This window comes from Triplophysa dalaica, chromosome 5 (assembly GCF_015846415.1).
Source record: "Triplophysa dalaica isolate WHDGS20190420 chromosome 5, ASM1584641v1, whole genome shotgun sequence".
Classification (NCBI taxonomy): domain Eukaryota; kingdom Metazoa; phylum Chordata; class Actinopteri; order Cypriniformes; family Nemacheilidae; genus Triplophysa; species Triplophysa dalaica.
This window is the reverse complement of record NC_079546.1, coordinates 10,976,651-10,996,710: the sequence shown is the minus strand read 5'-3', so window position 1 is coordinate 10,996,710 and position 20,060 is coordinate 10,976,651. Positions and strand designations below refer to the sequence as shown.

Below are 20,060 nucleotides of genomic sequence, written 5' to 3'. Positions count from 1 at the left end.
AGAGTGTTTGGCATAAATACAGCGCTTTACAGTTCAATTTGATTTCTAGAATTGAACAGAAAAATCCTTAACTGAAATACTGACTAATAATACTTTTTAATGAATATTTTTTACATAAATTGTAATCATAACTACATTAGTTACTTCTGTTAGTAATAAAAAGGCTGCATAATGCATATGGTATTACATGTTCTTTAAAAAACATTTGTATATGGAGAACTGCCCCTTATGTAGAAAGCAATCTAATATTCAATATCATCATTAACCCTTAGACACCCTTCTAGACCTCAAGGGTCAAATTCAGGTTTGAACAAAAACACTCCTGAGACACTCGAGCATTCACTCCGTTAACATTCCTCAGACAGCGGATTAGTGATTCTTTTAAAATGTGCCTCATTTTTCATCTGTAGTAAAGCATCCTTCATCTTCATTATTGTCAATCTCACACTGATGGTGAATGTGCTTTCAAAACGTCCCTCGTCCGACCTTCATGATTAGCTATATAAATTCTATAACCCTTATCACAGACAGAGATAGGCATCCAGATATTGCAGTAAGTCACAGAAGCAGGTGAAATATTTAGAGAGAGAAAAAGTGAGAGAGGAAATAAGGGGGGAAAAAAGAGAGAGCGAGACATGGGAAAAGTAATATTGAAATGACACTGCCACAGGCGTATGTATAATAAATAATGGCATGAAGGATGAACAGAAAACTGTATTGAAAATTGAAAGGTGACCGCGCTGAGGCCAACTGTGCAAAAATAATCAAAGAAATAGAGACATTAAAAAATAGTAACATCCACCTCACGTATATGACATGTGGCGAAAACCGGAAAGTGTATCTGCTTAACCTGAGCATCAGATGTTTGTGTTTCAGTCTATATTGCTTCATTCACTCAAGATTCATACATACAGTTCGATCTCTCCAGCATTGGCACTATGTCACAGATCTTCTTGACTGCTTAACTGAACCTCCAACAATAATGTCCCTTAATTCTCATCTATTTCACTTGATCTCCTTCGAAATAAATGCTGACAAATGCCATCATTCCCATATTGCACAGTTTTAAATATAATAAAATAAAATAATAATAAAATAAATATTAAGGTCACTTGTATATTTAAACTCTGGCTATGCACAAATAAAGATAGAACTTTTAACATCTGCCATCGTTTTGATTTCCATCACTGTTACCCCGCATGAAGAAACTGAACCAGCTCAACCTTTTTTATTTATCATTGATCTCCCTCTGAGAAGCACTTATTGTAGATCACTTACTGTGAATCCATACTGCTCAGATACATCACCGTCCTCTCAAAGGAGGTGCTAAACTTCAAACATTCACGCTTCACACTTATTCAACACATGCTGCGCTTCTTTATAGTCACTTTTAGATATTGACCATAGACGGTTTCTGCAGCAGCAACATAAACATTATGTGGCCTTAACTTAAATTCCGGTAGACCCCCACAAAGAACTGATAACTGTTGAGTAGTTTAATTTAATTTGATATAACTCTTATACACCAAAATATGAAAAATTAATTAAATGTAAATAAATATTATAACAAAACACAGACCAGAAGTTAACTTCGGGCCAGAGCACTTGCGTCTGGTGAAACGTTTATTAACAAAGAAAACATTTTGACCAAGCCTAAATAAATTTGGACATATGTGACCCTGGTCGACTAAACCAGTCAACCTGTTATTAAACCAATCAAAAAAAAATTGTAACATTGAGATTTCTACATAATATGAAAGCTGAAGAAATAATGCTTTCTTCAGAAATAATGCTGCTTAAGAGTGGTTGTCCAAGTTATGTTGGTTGTCCCATTATGTTTTCAGTATGTGAATATTTGTATTTATGTATCACTGTTTCTTCAAGCAACAAGTTTATTGTCTCATTCTAAGATGCATCTTATTTGATATACAATCCATTTGATGTTAAGGCATCAGATCACAGAATAAAGACTCTTGCTCTCTCTAAAATGTTAAATGAGATCAAGAGTTTTTCATCAAAAGCTGTTCTTTACTGATGTAATACATCCAACAACATTGTCTGGATTGTATTGATTGAGTTTAAATCTGTTTCACATCACTTCATGAATTTTGTATTCTGTTGTTGAGTTGCTGTCTTTGTGTGTCTTTAAGAGAGAGAGATGAAAACAAAAAGGAGAATGTCTTGTGGCTCTTTCTCTGTCATTGGTCAGTCCCAATAGATGAGGTTTTAATAAGTCTGCTCTAATTGGATTGTTTACCCTCCATATCTTGAGCAATGAGTCACTTTAATAAATGAGCTGTGGTAAGTGCCATCGTTTCTCAAACTGAGAGTAATCATTATTTCATTAAAGACTGATGGCATGCACACTGAATTTGAGTCAAAGAAGCTAAAGAAGAAATGTTTTAAAATCTGTCTGTTTGCAAGTGTTAGGAAATGCATTCAACAGCTATACACAATGATTTAAGACACATTTAGCGTTCCAAAACCTGTATGTGACTCTTATTTTGATATTTTGAGGAATGTCTTTGTGGTTTTGTGTACAAAGAATGGAAGTCATACAGGTGTTAAGTGACGTTCCACTGCATTAATAAAATGAAATAACTGATGAGTCACTAAATTAATAAATATAAGCATAGTGTTTACATTACATATGAAACAATGAATGAATAAATACTTAAATGGAAAGAGGAGCTTTTTTATGTGAGTGACAGTTAATGGCCACAATGTTGTCTAGGCAACAACAGCCACTTCCGGTTAGTATGTCCCAGTGTGTGCATATTGTTTTGCTACACACCAAAATGTATATACATTTCCAAAACAGCACATACTTTTAGTGTATAGTATAAGTAGGCGAATTGGGAAGCAGTGTTTCAAGAACTAGAGCCAACATGTGATCTGTTCCTTCTATGCTGTAGTTACCTGAACACTTTTAATTTCTCTTTTTGTTCATTTTCGCATGAGCAGAATGACAGAATGTCCCTATTCAGAGACCTGAGGGGCTGCAACTGCTCCCAAACTCCTCACATAGATGACGCCTTCACATAACAGCAACGTTCATTACGTCCACATCGTTTCTCAGATGAGGTCGGACTTCACACAAAAACAATATTACCCTAAATCAAGCAAACGCAATATCAGCTAGTTAAGTCTGACGTCCCGCACCAACGCTTCCTGGTCCAAGTGCTCTATCAGAAGCCACGGACAAACAACAAACAATGCTAATACACAATTATTGTTTGCTGTTAAACTAAAAAAAACACAACTACAACCTTTGTTTTATAACGCAATGTAAGATTACAACGTTCAGCAGCGAACAACGTTTATCAGCTGACAGTCACGCTCAAAGAGAAATGAAGTTGGTGAAAATCACTGGCCTCATTAAAGAGTTTGACCTGTACAGTGAAAAAATCCTTCAGGACATCAAACAATACAACATACGTGATAAAAAAACACTCATTTGAAGAACAAGAGATTGTTCAGGGATTTAAAAACATGCCAATGCTGCACTGATCACATGATATAATGCAGTCTGTCAGAGAGTTATTGATCATCCTGTAACCTTCACAGCATCATCGGTCATTACGTCTACTGATGAGATCCGCAAAACACACAGCTGCTTACAGTAAAGTAAAGTTAAAGTACTGGTACCTTTTCCATATTTATTCCCAAATATCTGAGGTGGCTTTCACATTGCGCATATTTGCTGCTTTCCGAATTTGAGTGCGATTGTTTCTTGTAAGGAAAGCGAGCAGACAGGGAGGAGAGTGACAGCCCGGAAAGATGGATGGCATATTCAAATGAACACAGCAAACTGACAGGAAACCAATGGAGCGAGACGCACAAGCATAGTTTGATGTAAACTTGTCCACCTTACACCCACCATGCATTACTCCCAAGACAAAACACAACCTCAGGCCTGAAATGTTTTTAGGATCAACAAACACAAGAACTGAGTTGCTACTGACACTGCTTTACACAAGCACACCACATATAGTCGCACAAAACCGCACAGCATTTTTTCCCACTGCAAAAACAAAACTAAAGCCACACAGACCTGAAGAACAATTCACCACCTGTCTTACCTAGTTTAGGGAGGGAATATTTGACTTTGAAGTAATCCTGGTAGAACTGCAGGAGTCTCTTGGTGATGTGCAGAGCGTAGTCTCCCGATCCGCTCTGGATGGCGTCGGGTCTGGCGTACAGTCGAATCTATGACGACACGGGGAAGAGAGAGAGAAGTGAAATGCTGTTAGGTGATCATGAACTATTGTGTGGTTTTTCTCTGGGTTCGTCCCTAACCTGAATTCCCGCAAGGATAACCATTTTACTTTTGTCAGATTAAGTGCTTTGAGTAATCTATGGTGAATCTCTTTTCCAAAAACCTTATCTGGCTTTTGATTTTCGTTGTAGTACACTTTTCACCACAGTTTATCCAGTTACAGGGGATTAAAAGTTTAACTGACACCTATACAGTATAACGGTAGGATTCCAGAGGTAAAAATCCTCAAATCCCCACCAGTAAAAACCTGCATAAAAAATACTTTAAATCTTCCTTAAATCAGCGATTCACCAATCAGAGAAGTTGCACTCTTAAAAATAAAGGTGCGTTTTTGTCTAAATGGCTCCATAAAGAACCTTTAACATCAGAAACCTTTTAAGCACCGTTTATTTTAAAGGGTGTCCTGTTATCGTCATAGAGAGAATGTATGAAAATAACAGAATAAACTAAGGCTGCGCGATATATCGTTTTAGCATCGATATCGCGATGTACGCATGCGCAATAGTCACATCGCACGAGGTGCGATGCAGGGAAAGTTTTTTTTCTATATTTGCCTGATATAAAGTAATGAATTCTGATTTATGGGTGCTTTTTTTTTTACAAAGCACATGTTGTTGCTTCACGTTTTTGACACTTAGCCTTTGCATGCGTGCGCATGACGAAATGAGCGAGGAACGGGAGAAAAGCACCGAAATGGACGACTTGGTCGCAAAAAGAAGCGCATCGTCAATTATTTGGAAATATTTTGGCTACAGAAAGGATGATGTTGACCAAAAACAGGTACTTTGTCGGGAGTGCCGTGCACAACACGCGGAAACACAACTAATTTGTTTGATCATTTAAGTCGGCACCACAGAGCTCTGTATGACGAGTGCAAAGCCAGATGTGATTGCCGTCCAAAGCAAAAAACTATTTCGGATGCGTTTGCCAGTGTTACACCATATGCGAAGGGTTCCAAGCAGTTCTGTATTTCTACACATCGCAATATATATCGCAGAAGAAAAAAATATCGCAATGTACGTTTTTTTCAATATCGTGCAGCCCTAGAATAAACATACATTTTCATTTATGTTAATATAATATAAATCTATTTTCTCGTTGATTATTTTCAAGACTCAAAATCAAGATACATTTCAGGATACTATTTTGGGGTCAATTGGAATATAAAACAGGAGGGATAGAAGTGGCGAGCTAGATTCACGTGCACTTATGACATCACAGATGCCTGAGTTTAAGTCATTATAAACAGATAAAAGCTCGGATTTAATGATGTCACTTAAATTATTTGAACAAATTGTACAGTAAATCCCATAAACATCAGGAAAGTCGGATAAAGCAGTGTTGTTCATAACTACTACCAGCATTATTTTAATGCATGACATCATGATCATGCTGCAGAAGATTGAGTCCAGTTGTCCCAAATGTTAGTGAATCAGGACATATGCACGTGCTCAAATTCGTGATCACAGTACACTACCCTACATCAAAGTGATCTAGATGAGAGCCGAGACGCACCATTTTATCACGATCTGTCACGAAAGAATGCAAAGCAAGCGAGAACAGCATGTAGACACAGCTTGACTTACAACTGACAAAACCACACGGGACCGCGAAAAAAGGACTCAAACAAGAAGGTTATAAATACACGGGACGTAAACATCATGACAGAATCAAGGTGGAAACAGGCAACCAAGAAAAAGGAGATTTTACAAAATACACAACTTTAAAAATAAAAGACACATCAATAACAAAATCCTGCAAACCCGTTACAAATAGAGTCAACTCAGCGATGTTATTGAACTAAAACAGCTGAAAATGTTTTCAAATAAATAATACAAGTAAAATGAAAGATCATTCATATTCAACATGTTGCTTTGTTTGTGGTGTCACGGTTCTGATCTGTATACACGAGATGCACGATGAAGTAGTTGAATAATCCAAGAGAGAGTTCTTTAATATAAATCCACAGTGAAAACTCGGAAAACAACACGGAAACAAATGAGTGGCTTGAAAGTAAGAATAAAGGATACAAGGAACAAAGAATTAAACCGGAGTGTGACATGTGGTTATTCCCGCATGGCTCTTTAAGCTTCAGGCTGCCGCACGGCAGGGTTTTCTGACTGGGCATCAATCTAAGAATGAATAGCCTTGTACTGTACGCTCAGCCAGAGTTACAGTGCAAACCAAGCGAGGAAAGACATTGTTTCATGGCCTGGCAGAAATGCGCTTTGAGTTGTTTACCTCACATGAAGCCGCTGTATCGATCGAATCCATGACTGAAATATAGATGAATGCGTTGCACTGAGGGCTGTGGAAATGATTCAAACCTCGATTAAATCAATACTATAAGACAACTTGTGATTATTCAATCGGCTCAAACTGACAATCACGAGGCGCTTTATTAATAAGATAAGGTAATAATCTGACACTGGTGCTGACTGCTTCATTTGTTTATGCTTGTTTGTTGTATGGTTTTGTTAAAGGAGCTGTATGTAACATTGACACCTGGCGGTTGAGCTTCGTATCGCAGTCCATCTTCAAAATATATAACTCCTCCTTCCCAGACTCGACGCTCACAGGAGTTGCCAGACACGTACAGGAGTGTAATGGAAAGCATAAACTCTTACACTGTAAATTTGGCCGATAATTTATACGTTTGCTGTGGTTTTGTTGTTTGCCAATATAACTCAAACGGCAGCTCGTTTCAGAGGTTATTGCCGTCTCGTTTAAATAACTGTAATCAAATTATATATTACTCCTCGTAAATTGTAAAATAGTATAGTAATTCTTTCTAAGTTCGCTATGCAATAGTACCGGAAAGGGTGGAATCTGCTCTGACCAAGATCGTTTGTTTGCTTCAATGAGTGGGCGGGGTCACACGGACCAAAACAAAACAGACATTCCGGCATAGAAAGCACATTTCAGAGTGGAATAAATGGCTATAGGATTGTTTTTTGGACAAACCAATGTACTGTATGAGCTTAGCAAATTTTCTAAATGTCTACAGTAAAATTATTACATATAGCTCCTTTAAAGGAAAAGTTCACCTCAAAATCAAAATTGTGTAATTTTTTACTCACCCACATGACGTTTAACATGTTTTAAGACCTCCCGGAGTCTTCGGAACACAAATAAAGACATTTTAAGTGACACCCGAGAGATTTCCAGGCCTCCTGATAGACATCATCATTATAGTTGTTATAGTCAAGGTCCAGAAAGTACTAAAGGTATCATTAAATTGGTCCTTCCGCTCATAGTGGCTCAATAGATTTTTTTCTGACGTGATGACAATACTTGCAAAATACAAACAAAAATAACGACTTTAATTGATATATTCTCCTTGTCAGTCTATGGTGTGTGTTCGCGAGACCACTTCGACGCATGCGCATTCGGTTTGTACGGTTGCGCAAAAAAAGTGCAAGTCTTACTCAATATCGAAATCATCAGACATTTTGCGAAGATCAGCTTATACACAGCGTGCGACTGCTTGTGAACACAGAGTTGCACTTTCGGGGTTGACAAGACTGAGAAGAAAGAGGAGAATATATTGAAAAAAGTCATTGTTTTGTTTTTCGCACAGAGTATTCTCTTCGCTACAAAAAAATTATTGAACCACTATGAGCGGATGGACCAATTTAATGATGTCTTTAGTACTTTTCTGGACCTCGACAACAACTATAACTATGATGTCTATGAGAAGGCCTGGAAATCTCTCAGATGTCATCTAAAATATCTTTATTTGTGTTCTGTAGATGCCGGAAGGTCTTAAAACATGTTGAACGTCAAGTGGGTGGGTAAAAAAATAACACAATTTTGATTTTAGATGAACTTTTCCATTAAAAGCATAGTTTTAAAAGGGTTTTCCGAAGAACACAAAAGAAGATAATTTGAAGAATGTTGGTAACCATATAGTGTATGTACACAAAGCCAATGTAAGTGAATGAGTACCACCATAGTTCTATATCAACGTCATATATTTCATCTGGTTTATAGCAGTTTTTGGACGCTTCTGTCTTACCGAAAACATAGGTGCTGCCTATTGCATATACGTCTTTCATGGATATTCGTTTTTATTACATGAATAGATTAAATAATTCTCAACCAACAATCGCCTGCAGGGGCTAAAGTGATATGTATGCATCTATATGCGATAGATGAGTGTTTCACTATAAACCCAGAGTAATAATTTCACTGTCCTCTCCAACATTCCCCTCCTGCAATCTTTCCTCTCGCTCCGCACATCCAACCCATTATAATAGATGCCGTGAGAGGGCTACACTGCCGATTTGAAGATTGATGGGGGAAGCTAGAGCGTGGCTAACTGCTACAACCCGCGGTGTGGGTATAAATGCTCCAGATAGAAGCGGCGTTACAGTCAGCATGGCAGAGATTATCTAACATAAAGGAGAGCAGCTCATGCTGAAGGAGAGAGATTCATTACACTAATATATAAGGAGGCCAGTCAAGGTCACAGCGTGGGAGCCCATTAAGGGAACCATCTGAAAGCGTCTAATAAGACAGACAGGACTTTCGATGAAAGTGATACAAAGAATATAAACTTAAACCATTTCTAAGATTTCAATCCATCCATCATCTAAACAAACTGCAATTAAAGAAACTCACCACAACTCCATTATCTGTCACGGCTTCTCTGTAGGTGAAGTTGCACACCGCCCAGGCCAGGTAGTATGTGGACATACGGGGCGTCCTGGAGAAATGGTTGGTCACCCATCCGTCCTCATCAGATGTAGACGCCTCCACTGGCATGTTGGACAGCGACTGATACGAGCTCTCGTGTCTCAAACTCACTCTGAATGTGGCTTTATAAATGGGCTCGTCGAAACACGGGAAGGCCTTTCTGGCATGAGTGGGAGAGAACTGCGTCACAGCCAGATACCTGCGAGAGGAAAATCAGACATAAAACAAAATATTTAAATTGTCCATGAATAAGTCATCTCTATATGGTTAACTGAATGAAGATAAACTCGAATCTCTGTACTTATCACTGTATATTTATATATTATGTAAAAATAAAATAAATACTATATTTGTATATGGGCAAAATTTGTCAACTCTGAAATGAGATTCTAGTTTTTGTCACATCTGTAAACATTTAGCACAGCAGCATAACATCAATAAACAAGCATAAACGTATATACTAACTTACATGTAGCTGCTCTCGTGAAAACAATGAATTTTAAGTACATCAACAGACTATGAATAATTGAGTTTAAAGTAAATACAAAAAACAGAATGATTTGGGTAAAATTATAGAGCAGGAAAATAGGTTTTGGGGAGGAGAGAGTTTGGCTATATGCTGTATGGATTACTATATGCAGCATCAATAATAGTGATGTTGTCCTCCTTTCCAACAGCATGACAACTAGGAAGGGCAGAAGGGGTGACCTTGTCTGAATTTTCTCTGTTCTCATCTGACCTTAGTTTAAAAAGAACTGTAAACAACACTGGTGTCCACATTTAACTAAAGAAAATTAAAACATATTTTCCAAATCACATCAGGTCTGTTAAGGATGGTCACAATATATAAAGCGTCTATTAGCAAATTTTTAAAAAATGTTCAAAAATCATGTTTTTACTATTTTATCATGTTTTTGTTGCCTTTTATTGTGTTTGTATCATGTTTTTTTATTACTATTACTTAATCAAAACAACCCAACTACAGTTTGATTGATATTAATTGGAATGCTCAATAAAAAAACATGATGCTTGAAAAACATTTTAACGGAGTTCTCTGTTTTTATCCCATTTGTAAATTGCTTTGGATGAAAGCGTCGGCTAAGTGACTAAATGTAAATGTATGTTTTTGCAAATTAACCCTTCATATTATTAAAGCTGCACTGACTCCACTAAACATGATCATCTTCATAACCTGTGGAGGTCATGATCTTTGCACAACAGAAGATTTATTTCTAGAGTGCTGTAACGTTACCATCGATGGTCCGACAAGTAATTAAAAATGCTGGTCAGAATGTGTATTTAATCTCTTCTCTTGTCCGCAGTACCTGCAAATTCAACAATGGTTTTTCATTTTGCCGTTGCGTTCCCACATCAACTTCATGATTTGAGAGCGAACTTTTATGCGTTAGTAATTGCATTGGAAATAGTATTAAAAAAAGTTACTAAAATAACAAAGAGACAAGACAGACTATGATTACATACGCTTGCCGTGACTTCTTTCTAGGGAAGATGTTACATTCGTTCAAATGGTTATTGTGGCGGAGTGTGACACTGTAACCACACTGGGCGCGACACGACAAAATAAATTATATTATGGTCAAACCAAACGCGAGCAATGTCGTTCCGCGCGGTTTATTACTCACGGGAAATGTTCTTTATTTTCGCGTGAGTGACGCGAAAACTCTTCGCACGAATTCATAGCTGGAGTTGAAAATGTTCAACTTGCGCCTGCCGCGAGTTCGCGTCAATGCATTGACTTTGTATGTAATTTACTCGCGTCAAACGCTTAAGTCGCATTTGGTGTGAACACAGCATTAGAAACGCAATAGATACCTATTCAGATTTGGTCCATAATGGATGCGGCGTATTGCGACAAACACATTAAGAACAACCAGGTTGTCACGTTGCGTCGCGCCTGTCGTGACCGATGTAAACACGGTGTTACTAAAAAAGTTTAACGGTGGCATATCAATGAACGCCTGTCCTCCAATCAGATTCGTGGACGAGAACTAACGGTGTAATACGGGCACCTGACATACATAGCGTCAAATGGCAATAAGATTAAACAATTTTCTAATATGTTTGGCCCTTCCACAGCCATCTTGGTAACAATATAAAAATATATAGCCACTAGAACCAAAAGGAAAACCATATAGCAATACATTATGAAGTGTTTACACAGAACTGTTTTACCTTCTTTCTCCATACAGCATGTATGAACTGCGAAAAAATCCCAAGAGTTCATTTTCAATCTGCGCTTCAAACGTGATGTTGATCTTATATGTTCTGAGGGGCTTCATCTCTCTGTGGAGCGCGATCACATACACCTGGTTGGGTTGGTGGTAAAAGCGTCGGTGGATCCTCACGACGCCTGTTTTCTTACTGTCTGAATACACCTGCACTTTATTCACCTCCAGTCTGTCTGTGTGCAACACGATGAACTTAGTGGAGTTCACGCATTCAAACTCAATGTTCACTTCACCGGAGAACGTGAAATTATCCATGTACACGGACAGTCTGAGGTCGTAGTGGCGAGGGCGCAGGGTGGCCGGTAAGCGCAGGTGTCTCCAGGGCTGTTGGCCATCCTCTGATTCTCTTTGACTGATGCTTCTGTCCCGGGACTGCCTGGACTTGTTACTGGAGCCGTTACCGGCCAGAGTCCCGCTGCTCTCCGTGGCGCATCTCTCGAAGCTGACGCTGAGCGTGATGGCGATGACCGTGACGATGATGAGGGTGAGGATGGAGATGGCGAAGCCCAGCAAAAGTCTCTTGTGCAAAGTGATGTGCTGTTCGGTAGTCCGGGGTCGGACCACCACGCTGTCAGCCCACTGATCGGACAAAGCCCTTCCGTTCCTCATGTTCATGTCCTCAAACCCCATCGGCACGAACGTTCACTGCTAAAACGGTTTACATTAATGTTAAAAGCGCCGTGTAACAATATTTTGTTTGGAGAATACACGGCGTATTTAAATTGCGATAAACATCCAAAAATAATACAAAACAATAAGGGTGAGAGATGGGGGTGAGTATGCGTATTAATGCCCAATACATGTCAATAAATGACAGTTAAAATGCATTAACAGCAAATGCAGAAAAAAAAACTGAAGTCGGAAATCATGCGTGGAGTCCAATGCTGAAGCTCATACAGACACAGTTCCACATCCCCTCAAATCCACGATTTCTCTTCTGACACGAGTCTGATGTGTATTAAGTTTCGGAAAAGCAATGCTGCATGAAAAATCATTCAAATAACTGTTGTGAATTTCCATTTTCTCTCTTTATTTCCTCATCTGCCTCCATCCTTATCGGCGCTTCACTCTCTAATGCGTCCTCTCCTCAGTGCTGGGTTCCCTCTCTCTCTTAAAACTCGCTCTGTCACTCTCTCTCTCTCTCTCTCTCCCTCTTACTCGTTCCGTCTCTCTCTTTCCCTCTCACTCGTTCCGTCTCTCTCTCTCTCACACACATACACACACACACACATCTGGTTTATTATCTCCGTGGGTATACAGTCCATATGCGTAGTTCTTTATACTGTACAAAATGTTTATTTTATACCCTGCACCTTAACCTAAAGATAATATAAAACGTTTTGCATTTTTTGATTTGTAAAAAATATGGTTCTGTACGATTTATAAGCAATTTTGGTCCCCACGGTGATACGAGTTCCCATTTGTTGGTGTGCATTCAGGTTAAGGTCGCTACTGGGATATTAAACAAGCCCCCCCCCCCCCAAACACACACACACTGACAGACAGACAGACAGACAGACAGAAATTCAGCCAAATAAATCCATCTGTATGCTTTGTCCTGTGTCTGAATCTAAGTGCTGAACTCAGTGAATGGGAAAATTAATGTATCAATGGTCACTGGATCTGCATTTAAGAGCTGTCAAATTTGTTTTTAAGCATCATGCAAATACACAACAAAACATTGGTGGTATCTAATTCAATAATCTGTTAAAGGTCCTTTATTGTTGTGGTAAAAAGAAAGGCAGGTCAATGTAATTTGGATGGATCTTTTCGCAAGACACATTGTTTACATAAAGCCATACCATTAGTGGAATAGAAAATTAAGAGAATTAATCTGTGTACTTGATGAGTAGTTGCCGAATAAATCGTACATGTATCTAATAGTGTGACAGCCAAATTTAGAACAAACGGTGAATATCACATTGTTTTAGATTGTTAATATTTATGTATATCATATAAAATAGCATAACATAGATCTTTCGTTATAGTTTTTGTTTGTTTCTTCTTGCCATCACACCATAGGACAAATCTGTCTGTCAACTGCTCTCCTACAGTATTCTGTGTGTAATCATTACTTACATAATTCCGTTTGTGCGCCAACACGAAACTGAAGGCTGCTGTCCATGGTGCTGAAACAAACATGATCATTAAATCAAGTGGTGTACAATTTTTGTAACACTAAACTATTTCTGTCCCTTTAATTGGTTGAAAAACAGCCTGAAACTTACCGGACAGACTGTTCCAAGTTTTGCTTGTATTCATTTAATTATTTTCTTTCAACTGTTCATCCATCTTCCATCCATAAAAGCTTTAATCAGTGACCCACACACACATCACTGCAGCGCCAAACACCTGTCACTTTAACTTTGCACATCTCACATCTCTTTAACACACACACATTTTCTCAGAGTCCGCTTCATAAGGGAAGATCAGCAGTGGCTCTTTGATCGATGCAACGGCTCCAAATAATACCTTTAATTTGCAGGCAATGGCAAGGCTGGTTAAACAGCACGTTGAGAGGAGAGCAGAGAGGGTATGCGGAGACCTTTGATGGAGCTGTGAGAGAGAATGTGATGTGTAAAGAAGATCTGACATGAAGCGAAAGTGCGTCTAGCTGAACCGATTTTATTCACATTTGAAATTCTCTGAACTAGAACGGGCAAGAAATGCATTTAGATTCCTTCCTATTCCTGTTACACCACCTGAAATTTAAAACATATTCTTATAAAATAGAGGCAGAAATGGTAAGTCCTATACTTACGAAATATTTGGATAAAACAGAAATGGAGGCATTAATCTCTGGACCACTATAGAGAAAAATAGGCCAGTAGCAACTGTACACAAAATACTGTCAAATATGACATATATTACACAAAATTGGACTTAAGGGAGTTAAAAGAGGTTTTACAGAATAAAAAGTCCTTGAGGGCATTTGTGATTGCCACCACACAAAGGCTAATTTCAACAGCTAAAAGATAGGCAGACTGACAGAGGAGTTTATGGGTAATTATATAAGCAGAGTAGAGAAACATCTCCCCCTACAGTTCAGATGTAGGAACTGACAGGTTACCTGATCAACCAATGGCATGAGCTTAAGGGCAGCACTTGGCTTAACATTAATAGACTGATTTCAAATACCTGATTAAGTAATATCAAATATTGTAATAAACATCAAACATCCTTTACTGTTGTCATTTGATAATATAAGTGTGTCGAATTTAGTTCAACTGAAATGTCTGAAAAATCCTGATCCTTCAGAAGTGGTCTGTAGAAGAACATTGCCCCATCCATGCAATCTGTGTTGCTGTTATTCATACGGTATTTTAGTAAGCAAGCAGACGTTTTTGTTCTGAATGACTTCTAAAACACGGACACCTACCTGCTTATCCAGCTGTTATGTTTCAGGTAAATATGCCCACCTGCAGTGCAGAGCCACTGAAAATCCCACCTCACACACATGCTTGGCTCGCATAGACAACATGTGCTGTGTCCCACAAGCTGAGTGATGAGATGGAGGCTGTCGAAGACTTCTTTAAATCTCAAATTGTGTCCTCTTTTCCCGGGCCGTGAATAACAAAACATGAAGATCCTTCACAGACTGTACCCTATCCAAAGATTCACTGCAGACCGACTGGAACGACATTTTTAAACTTTCGTTAGGTTCAAATATGTATATTTAATAATATATAATAATAAGTATTATCTTCCATACTGTAACGTACTTAGAGTATTAATACTCTGAATACTACATCAATCTACAGCAATATATCTCATACAAGACAAAATGAGAATTTATGGCTCCATGTTTGTTTTAAAAACACAGTTGGAAATGTCTCTGCTGTGTCTTAGTGTCGGTTTTTAACTCGAATCACGCATTAAAAATACATTCATAAGTTAGACATTGTTTCGCAAATTCATCAGTAAATGCTTCAGGGGTGTTCCTAGAGAGCTAAACATGCTAATGTTCTTATATAACAGCCCCTTAAAACTCCCTTACTCTCATAATTTGAATAAATTTGGTTAAACAGCATTAAATGAAAAGCTTTTAGTAATAAAAGAACTGACTGTGAAAGCAATACCGAAGAGATATTAACCCGAGGATAGAAACACTGCATCTGAATCAAAATTTGTATAATCACCAACTACAGTTATCTGATACCCATAATGCTTTAGTCCAACCCTTAAGTGGATATGCCTCCAAAAAATCGAGTATCACCAAAGGAACTCTGAAAAACAAATGGTTAAGTGGATATTTTTGTCGATCAGCCTCTTTTTAAAAAATGAAGAGCTTTAAACAAGGTCTAAAAAAGCAGTGAACTGACAAACACCTTCTTACACTTGAGTAAAGCTGACAAACCGGAGTCACTGTACTGTGACCTCACTGTACATAAAAGTTTAGTCAAAGTAAAATCAAGAAAGTACAATATTTTTTTACACAGTATAACACGTGTCGAGCGTTTACATGTCACATCATCAGACAGAAGGATCAAGACAGCTTTGGCATTTACATGACACTCCTCAACTAAAACGGAACAAACAGTGACTCACCAGCTTTATAGAATACAAACAAAACAACTGCTTCAATAACTCTCACAGAAGACTCACACAGACAGATCTGACAGAAGAGCAAAGACAATTACACCCATTGAAAGTTCCAATAATATCTTGGATTGTAAAATTTCATTTCTTTGCATAATACATTAGAAAAGATGATATCAAATTATTAAAGTTTGTAAATGCTTTGGTCCACTGACAAAGGCGTTGAAAGCTCTCTAAATAAACAATGACGCTTTATATCTAATAAAAAACAATTTGAACAAAGTCATATGACATGCTTGATAATCCAGTCACTATCAATTGCTGAGCAAAATTCTGCACAAAATGTAATAATTTTTGTTGACAAAACTCACAGAGATGTTGCAAACCGTACATCTGTAAATTGTATGAGCCGAGGATTTTCCTGTCATTCTCTCCGCCAATTAATTACCATGGTTTTTTTCTCTGGTTGTCAAGGTAACAGCAGGTTTACGTGTTCAACCGCTGTTTGGGCTGCCGACAGTACATTAAAATATAAGAAGTTATATAAGAAGCTATTAGTAATGGAGAGATACACTACTATTATTAGCCTTTATTTGTTCCCTGTGATTTTTCAGACTGGTATAGTGAAGGTAACCTCAGATGTGTGGCTTAACCAAACACTGAGGCAGGGGTCAGGACTTATTAAGATAGGGCCTTTCTCAATATGCGTTCTTCAGTTGTCTTGTGTCCACGTGTTCTCGCTCTACGTCATCAATAACCGTCAAAGTCCGGTTCCAATACTCAAGAACAGAGAACTCATGAAAGTACCTGAATGTGTTCTTGATATCAAGGATGCATCAATTGCAGCCTTGCACGCCTACCGAACCTGCTTGAAGTTGAGCCTCGCAAGACCGGTCTCCACAAGAAGTCAAGTCATTTCTTGGCGTTCTTAGAATTGAGAAATGGCCATAAAAATTCAAAAAGTTAAAATGTTAGGCAGCTGTCATTTATTTATAGGTGTGCACAGACAACATTATCCATTGTCAAGTGTACATACCATCTGTAAATTTAACAGTATACTACCCTGTACGTTGTCTCTTATACTTGATATCCATTTTCCGTACAATAGTCTTTGTTTTATATATGCATATTTTTATAATCTAAAGAAAAACACAACATCAACAGTAATGCAATATAACCCTCATGTGTAAATATATCCTCATGTTCTCTCGGAGTTACTATCTGTAAATCATTTCCTTTACTCTTTAAAAAAATGATATCTAATACAGAAGGTCAGGAGCTCAAATCTATATCGCAGAAACCAGGAAGCTTACTAAATATTAAACAGATACAGATATTACAGATAGAGATATTGAGCTACATATGAATGAAGTGAAACCAATCTTTCCTCTTTCAATATTGTCAATATTAATCATATCAAAGGTCACAATCAACAGCAGAAAAATCTGTCAGCACACACTAAATTTAAAACCAACACAAATCCAGCATTGGTAGATTCCTTGCGATTCACATTTCCATTTTTTTACACAATATTTATTATTCCTTTTTTGATTACAGGTTATATAATTTAACAGGCAGTTCCTGCTCAAACGATGGTCAGATAGCCTACCTTAATATCTTGGATTTAACAACCCAAGAAATATAGCTAGTTCAAGGTCAATCCTGCATTAAATTTATATGTAAGACGCCTACAAGTAATGCTTTATTTCACCAACAATTCCACAAGCATATTCTGCCTTCACGGCTCACAATAGGCGACTAATGGAAAACAGTAAAAACAGTGCCATCTTAATGTGCCACATTAAGTCACATCACAAAGCCACTGCCACAGATCCTACGCTATTGTGATTCTTTCAAATGCTCCACTGTCTGCAGAGCCTCATTATTCTACAAATGTCATGGAAAGTATAGTTAGACACTGCCAAATGGCTTCCTTCTAGGGAAGCACCGATAGGATTTTTTTGGCCGATAACGGTTTTAACTAGGGCTGTTGCGATAAACCGTCTTTTTGGCACAGCTTTTGAGTGAGGTACGGGAAAATGCTGCTGCATCTGAAAGCCAAAGGGCGCTTTCTTGCGGAATCTCCAAATACGTACTACAGAAGAAGACCATAATTCTAGAATCTAGGAATGCCTGTGGCTATCCGATCTGTCCCGGAAACATTTGTTCCACGCATGTGCAAAAATGTGTCTACTTCCGACCGAAACAATTTACGGCAGTTTAAACTCTTTATTGAAAATTGCACTTAACATCAAAAGACATTACAATTTGTAGTGACTTATTCCGTGGAGAGGTGACAGAGCATGTATTTTTGCGGATGCACGGGAACGATCAACAAAATGTCCTCAGAAAGGTCCTGAGGGATCAATTCTCCAAGGCAAAGGATGACTTTTTGTTGGTATTTCAGTATCAAGAAAACAAGGAAACATTTTGTTGGCAAACTGTATTGATAAACAAGGCATAAAGGTCAATTCTCATCAATCAGCAATTTAAGTATATGAGTAGATGAGTGAGTGAGTGTGTGACTAAGGGATGGAGGGAGGTAGTGAGTGGATTACTGACTTAAGGAGAGAAGGAGCAAATGTATAAAATAAATAAATTGAATGAATTCAGTCAATTCTGTTTGTTTTAAAATACACACATTTGTAAAAGTATGCTAAAATATGTACAACATATTTTAAAAATAAAACACACTATTCTAACTAGGTGTTTAACAAATGTAAAAACTATTATGTTAGATTAAAAAAAAAAAAAAATCAATTGGGGTAACAATTTGTGCCACATATTAACCGTGACATATTTAACCCAAAAAAGAGAACTAATAAAACGTATTGTATATTATTTTTCCTATATATATATATATATATATATATATATATATATATATGTGATTATAAATAAAATTATATCTCACTCCTGACGCATATAATTTTTTGATATTGTATTTTCATTGGTATTAAAAAAATGAAAAAGTATCAAAATTAATTAAAAAAAATATATATTTTCCGCTCTTATAAGGGTAGGCTAGCCTATCCTTCGTTCAGTACATTTCTCCAAACCATTACAAATTGTAATTTGTTAAATGTCTTTTGATGTTGAGTGCAATTTATCAATAAAGAGTTTATTTTAAAAAAGTCCGGTATGGAACGAGTTGTGTCAAACTACATTTTTTTAAAAAACTGCCGTGAATTGTTTCGGCCGGAAGTAGACGCACTTTCCCGCATGCGCGGAACAAATCGTGTTTCCGGGACGGATTGGGTAGCGACAATGGACATGTTTTTATCACTGTTACTCAAGCCTTATAAGATATTTTAATGATAATAAAGTATATCATGACGAGTGTTGCTTTTTCAAATGCATATTGTAAGCGACTCAAACTCACACTTTTTTTAGATCAAGCAGCATTTCCTACTGATCCCAGAGCTGTGCTTCATAGACACATTGCGTATCGTACCCAGATTGATTTCAATAGGATTAAGAGGTATCGCGATTAATGATCGTGCAGCCCTAGTTTGAACAAACAACGATTCGGATACAGATATTGGTCAATGGGATAGTACTTTACAATACTAGCATTTTTTTTCTGCATTTTTACTGAACATGAACTGGATCCATTTAACATTTTAAGAGAGGCTCAAGTTAAAATAAAATAAAATAAAAAGACAAAAAGACAATGACATTCTTCAAATGTGATTTTTGATATCCGTTAATTGTCGGAGCCCTTTTGAGGCTACACAGGAAAACGCATGTTGGAACTAAAATGGCGGTAACTCGTGAATTCTTTGTAACACAGACTTACGGTTGGTCTCGTTAGAAAACAGAAAAGTAGCTAATTAACAGACAGTTAACAGGCTACTAAATTTAAATAAAGTCTTTTGCTCAGAGAAAAATGTTGGATTATTCAGACATGCAACTCATTGGCTCCATGCAGAATCTGCCTTTTTCATGCTATTGCCGATATACAGATGGTATAATATCGGCTGATTAATATCGATGGCCGATACATCGGTGCAACCCTACTTCCTTTCTAATTTGTCCTTCAGAGATCATGTTTGTAAGTTAAAGTGCCATGACATCTACCCCCAAAACAGTTTCCACTGTGTTTGGTGGAAGTGCAATGTTGTGAACATGTGAGAGCATAAATATTTTATATAATTAATTTGTCTTTTTAAAGTTTTAAAAACTTAAAAAATTCTTGAGTCACAATGTCAAATTACAACTTTATGCATTTGGAAAGCAGCTGAAATGAAAGTCACAAATACACATCTGTTTAAAAACACTAAATCCCATTGGGA

The 20,060-nt window shown here is 37.5% G+C and overlaps 1 protein-coding gene across 1 annotated transcript in view; it reads right to left on the bottom strand.

Moving 5' to 3' along the window:
- The window catches only part of LOC130421265 (thyrotropin-releasing hormone-degrading ectoenzyme-like), a 97,296-nt gene that overhangs the window by 55,030 nt on the left and 22,206 nt on the right, over positions 1 to 20,060 (bottom strand). The window contains 6 exon segments of the mRNA XM_056749062.1: positions 4,083 to 4,209; positions 8,903 to 9,176; positions 11,171 to 11,874; positions 13,306 to 13,355; positions 13,699 to 13,782; positions 14,606 to 14,857. Of these exon segments, the coding sequence (XP_056605040.1) occupies positions 4,083 to 4,209; positions 8,903 to 9,176; positions 11,171 to 11,856 (1,087 nt within the window). The 5' untranslated portion in view covers positions 11,857 to 11,874; positions 13,306 to 13,355; positions 13,699 to 13,782; positions 14,606 to 14,857.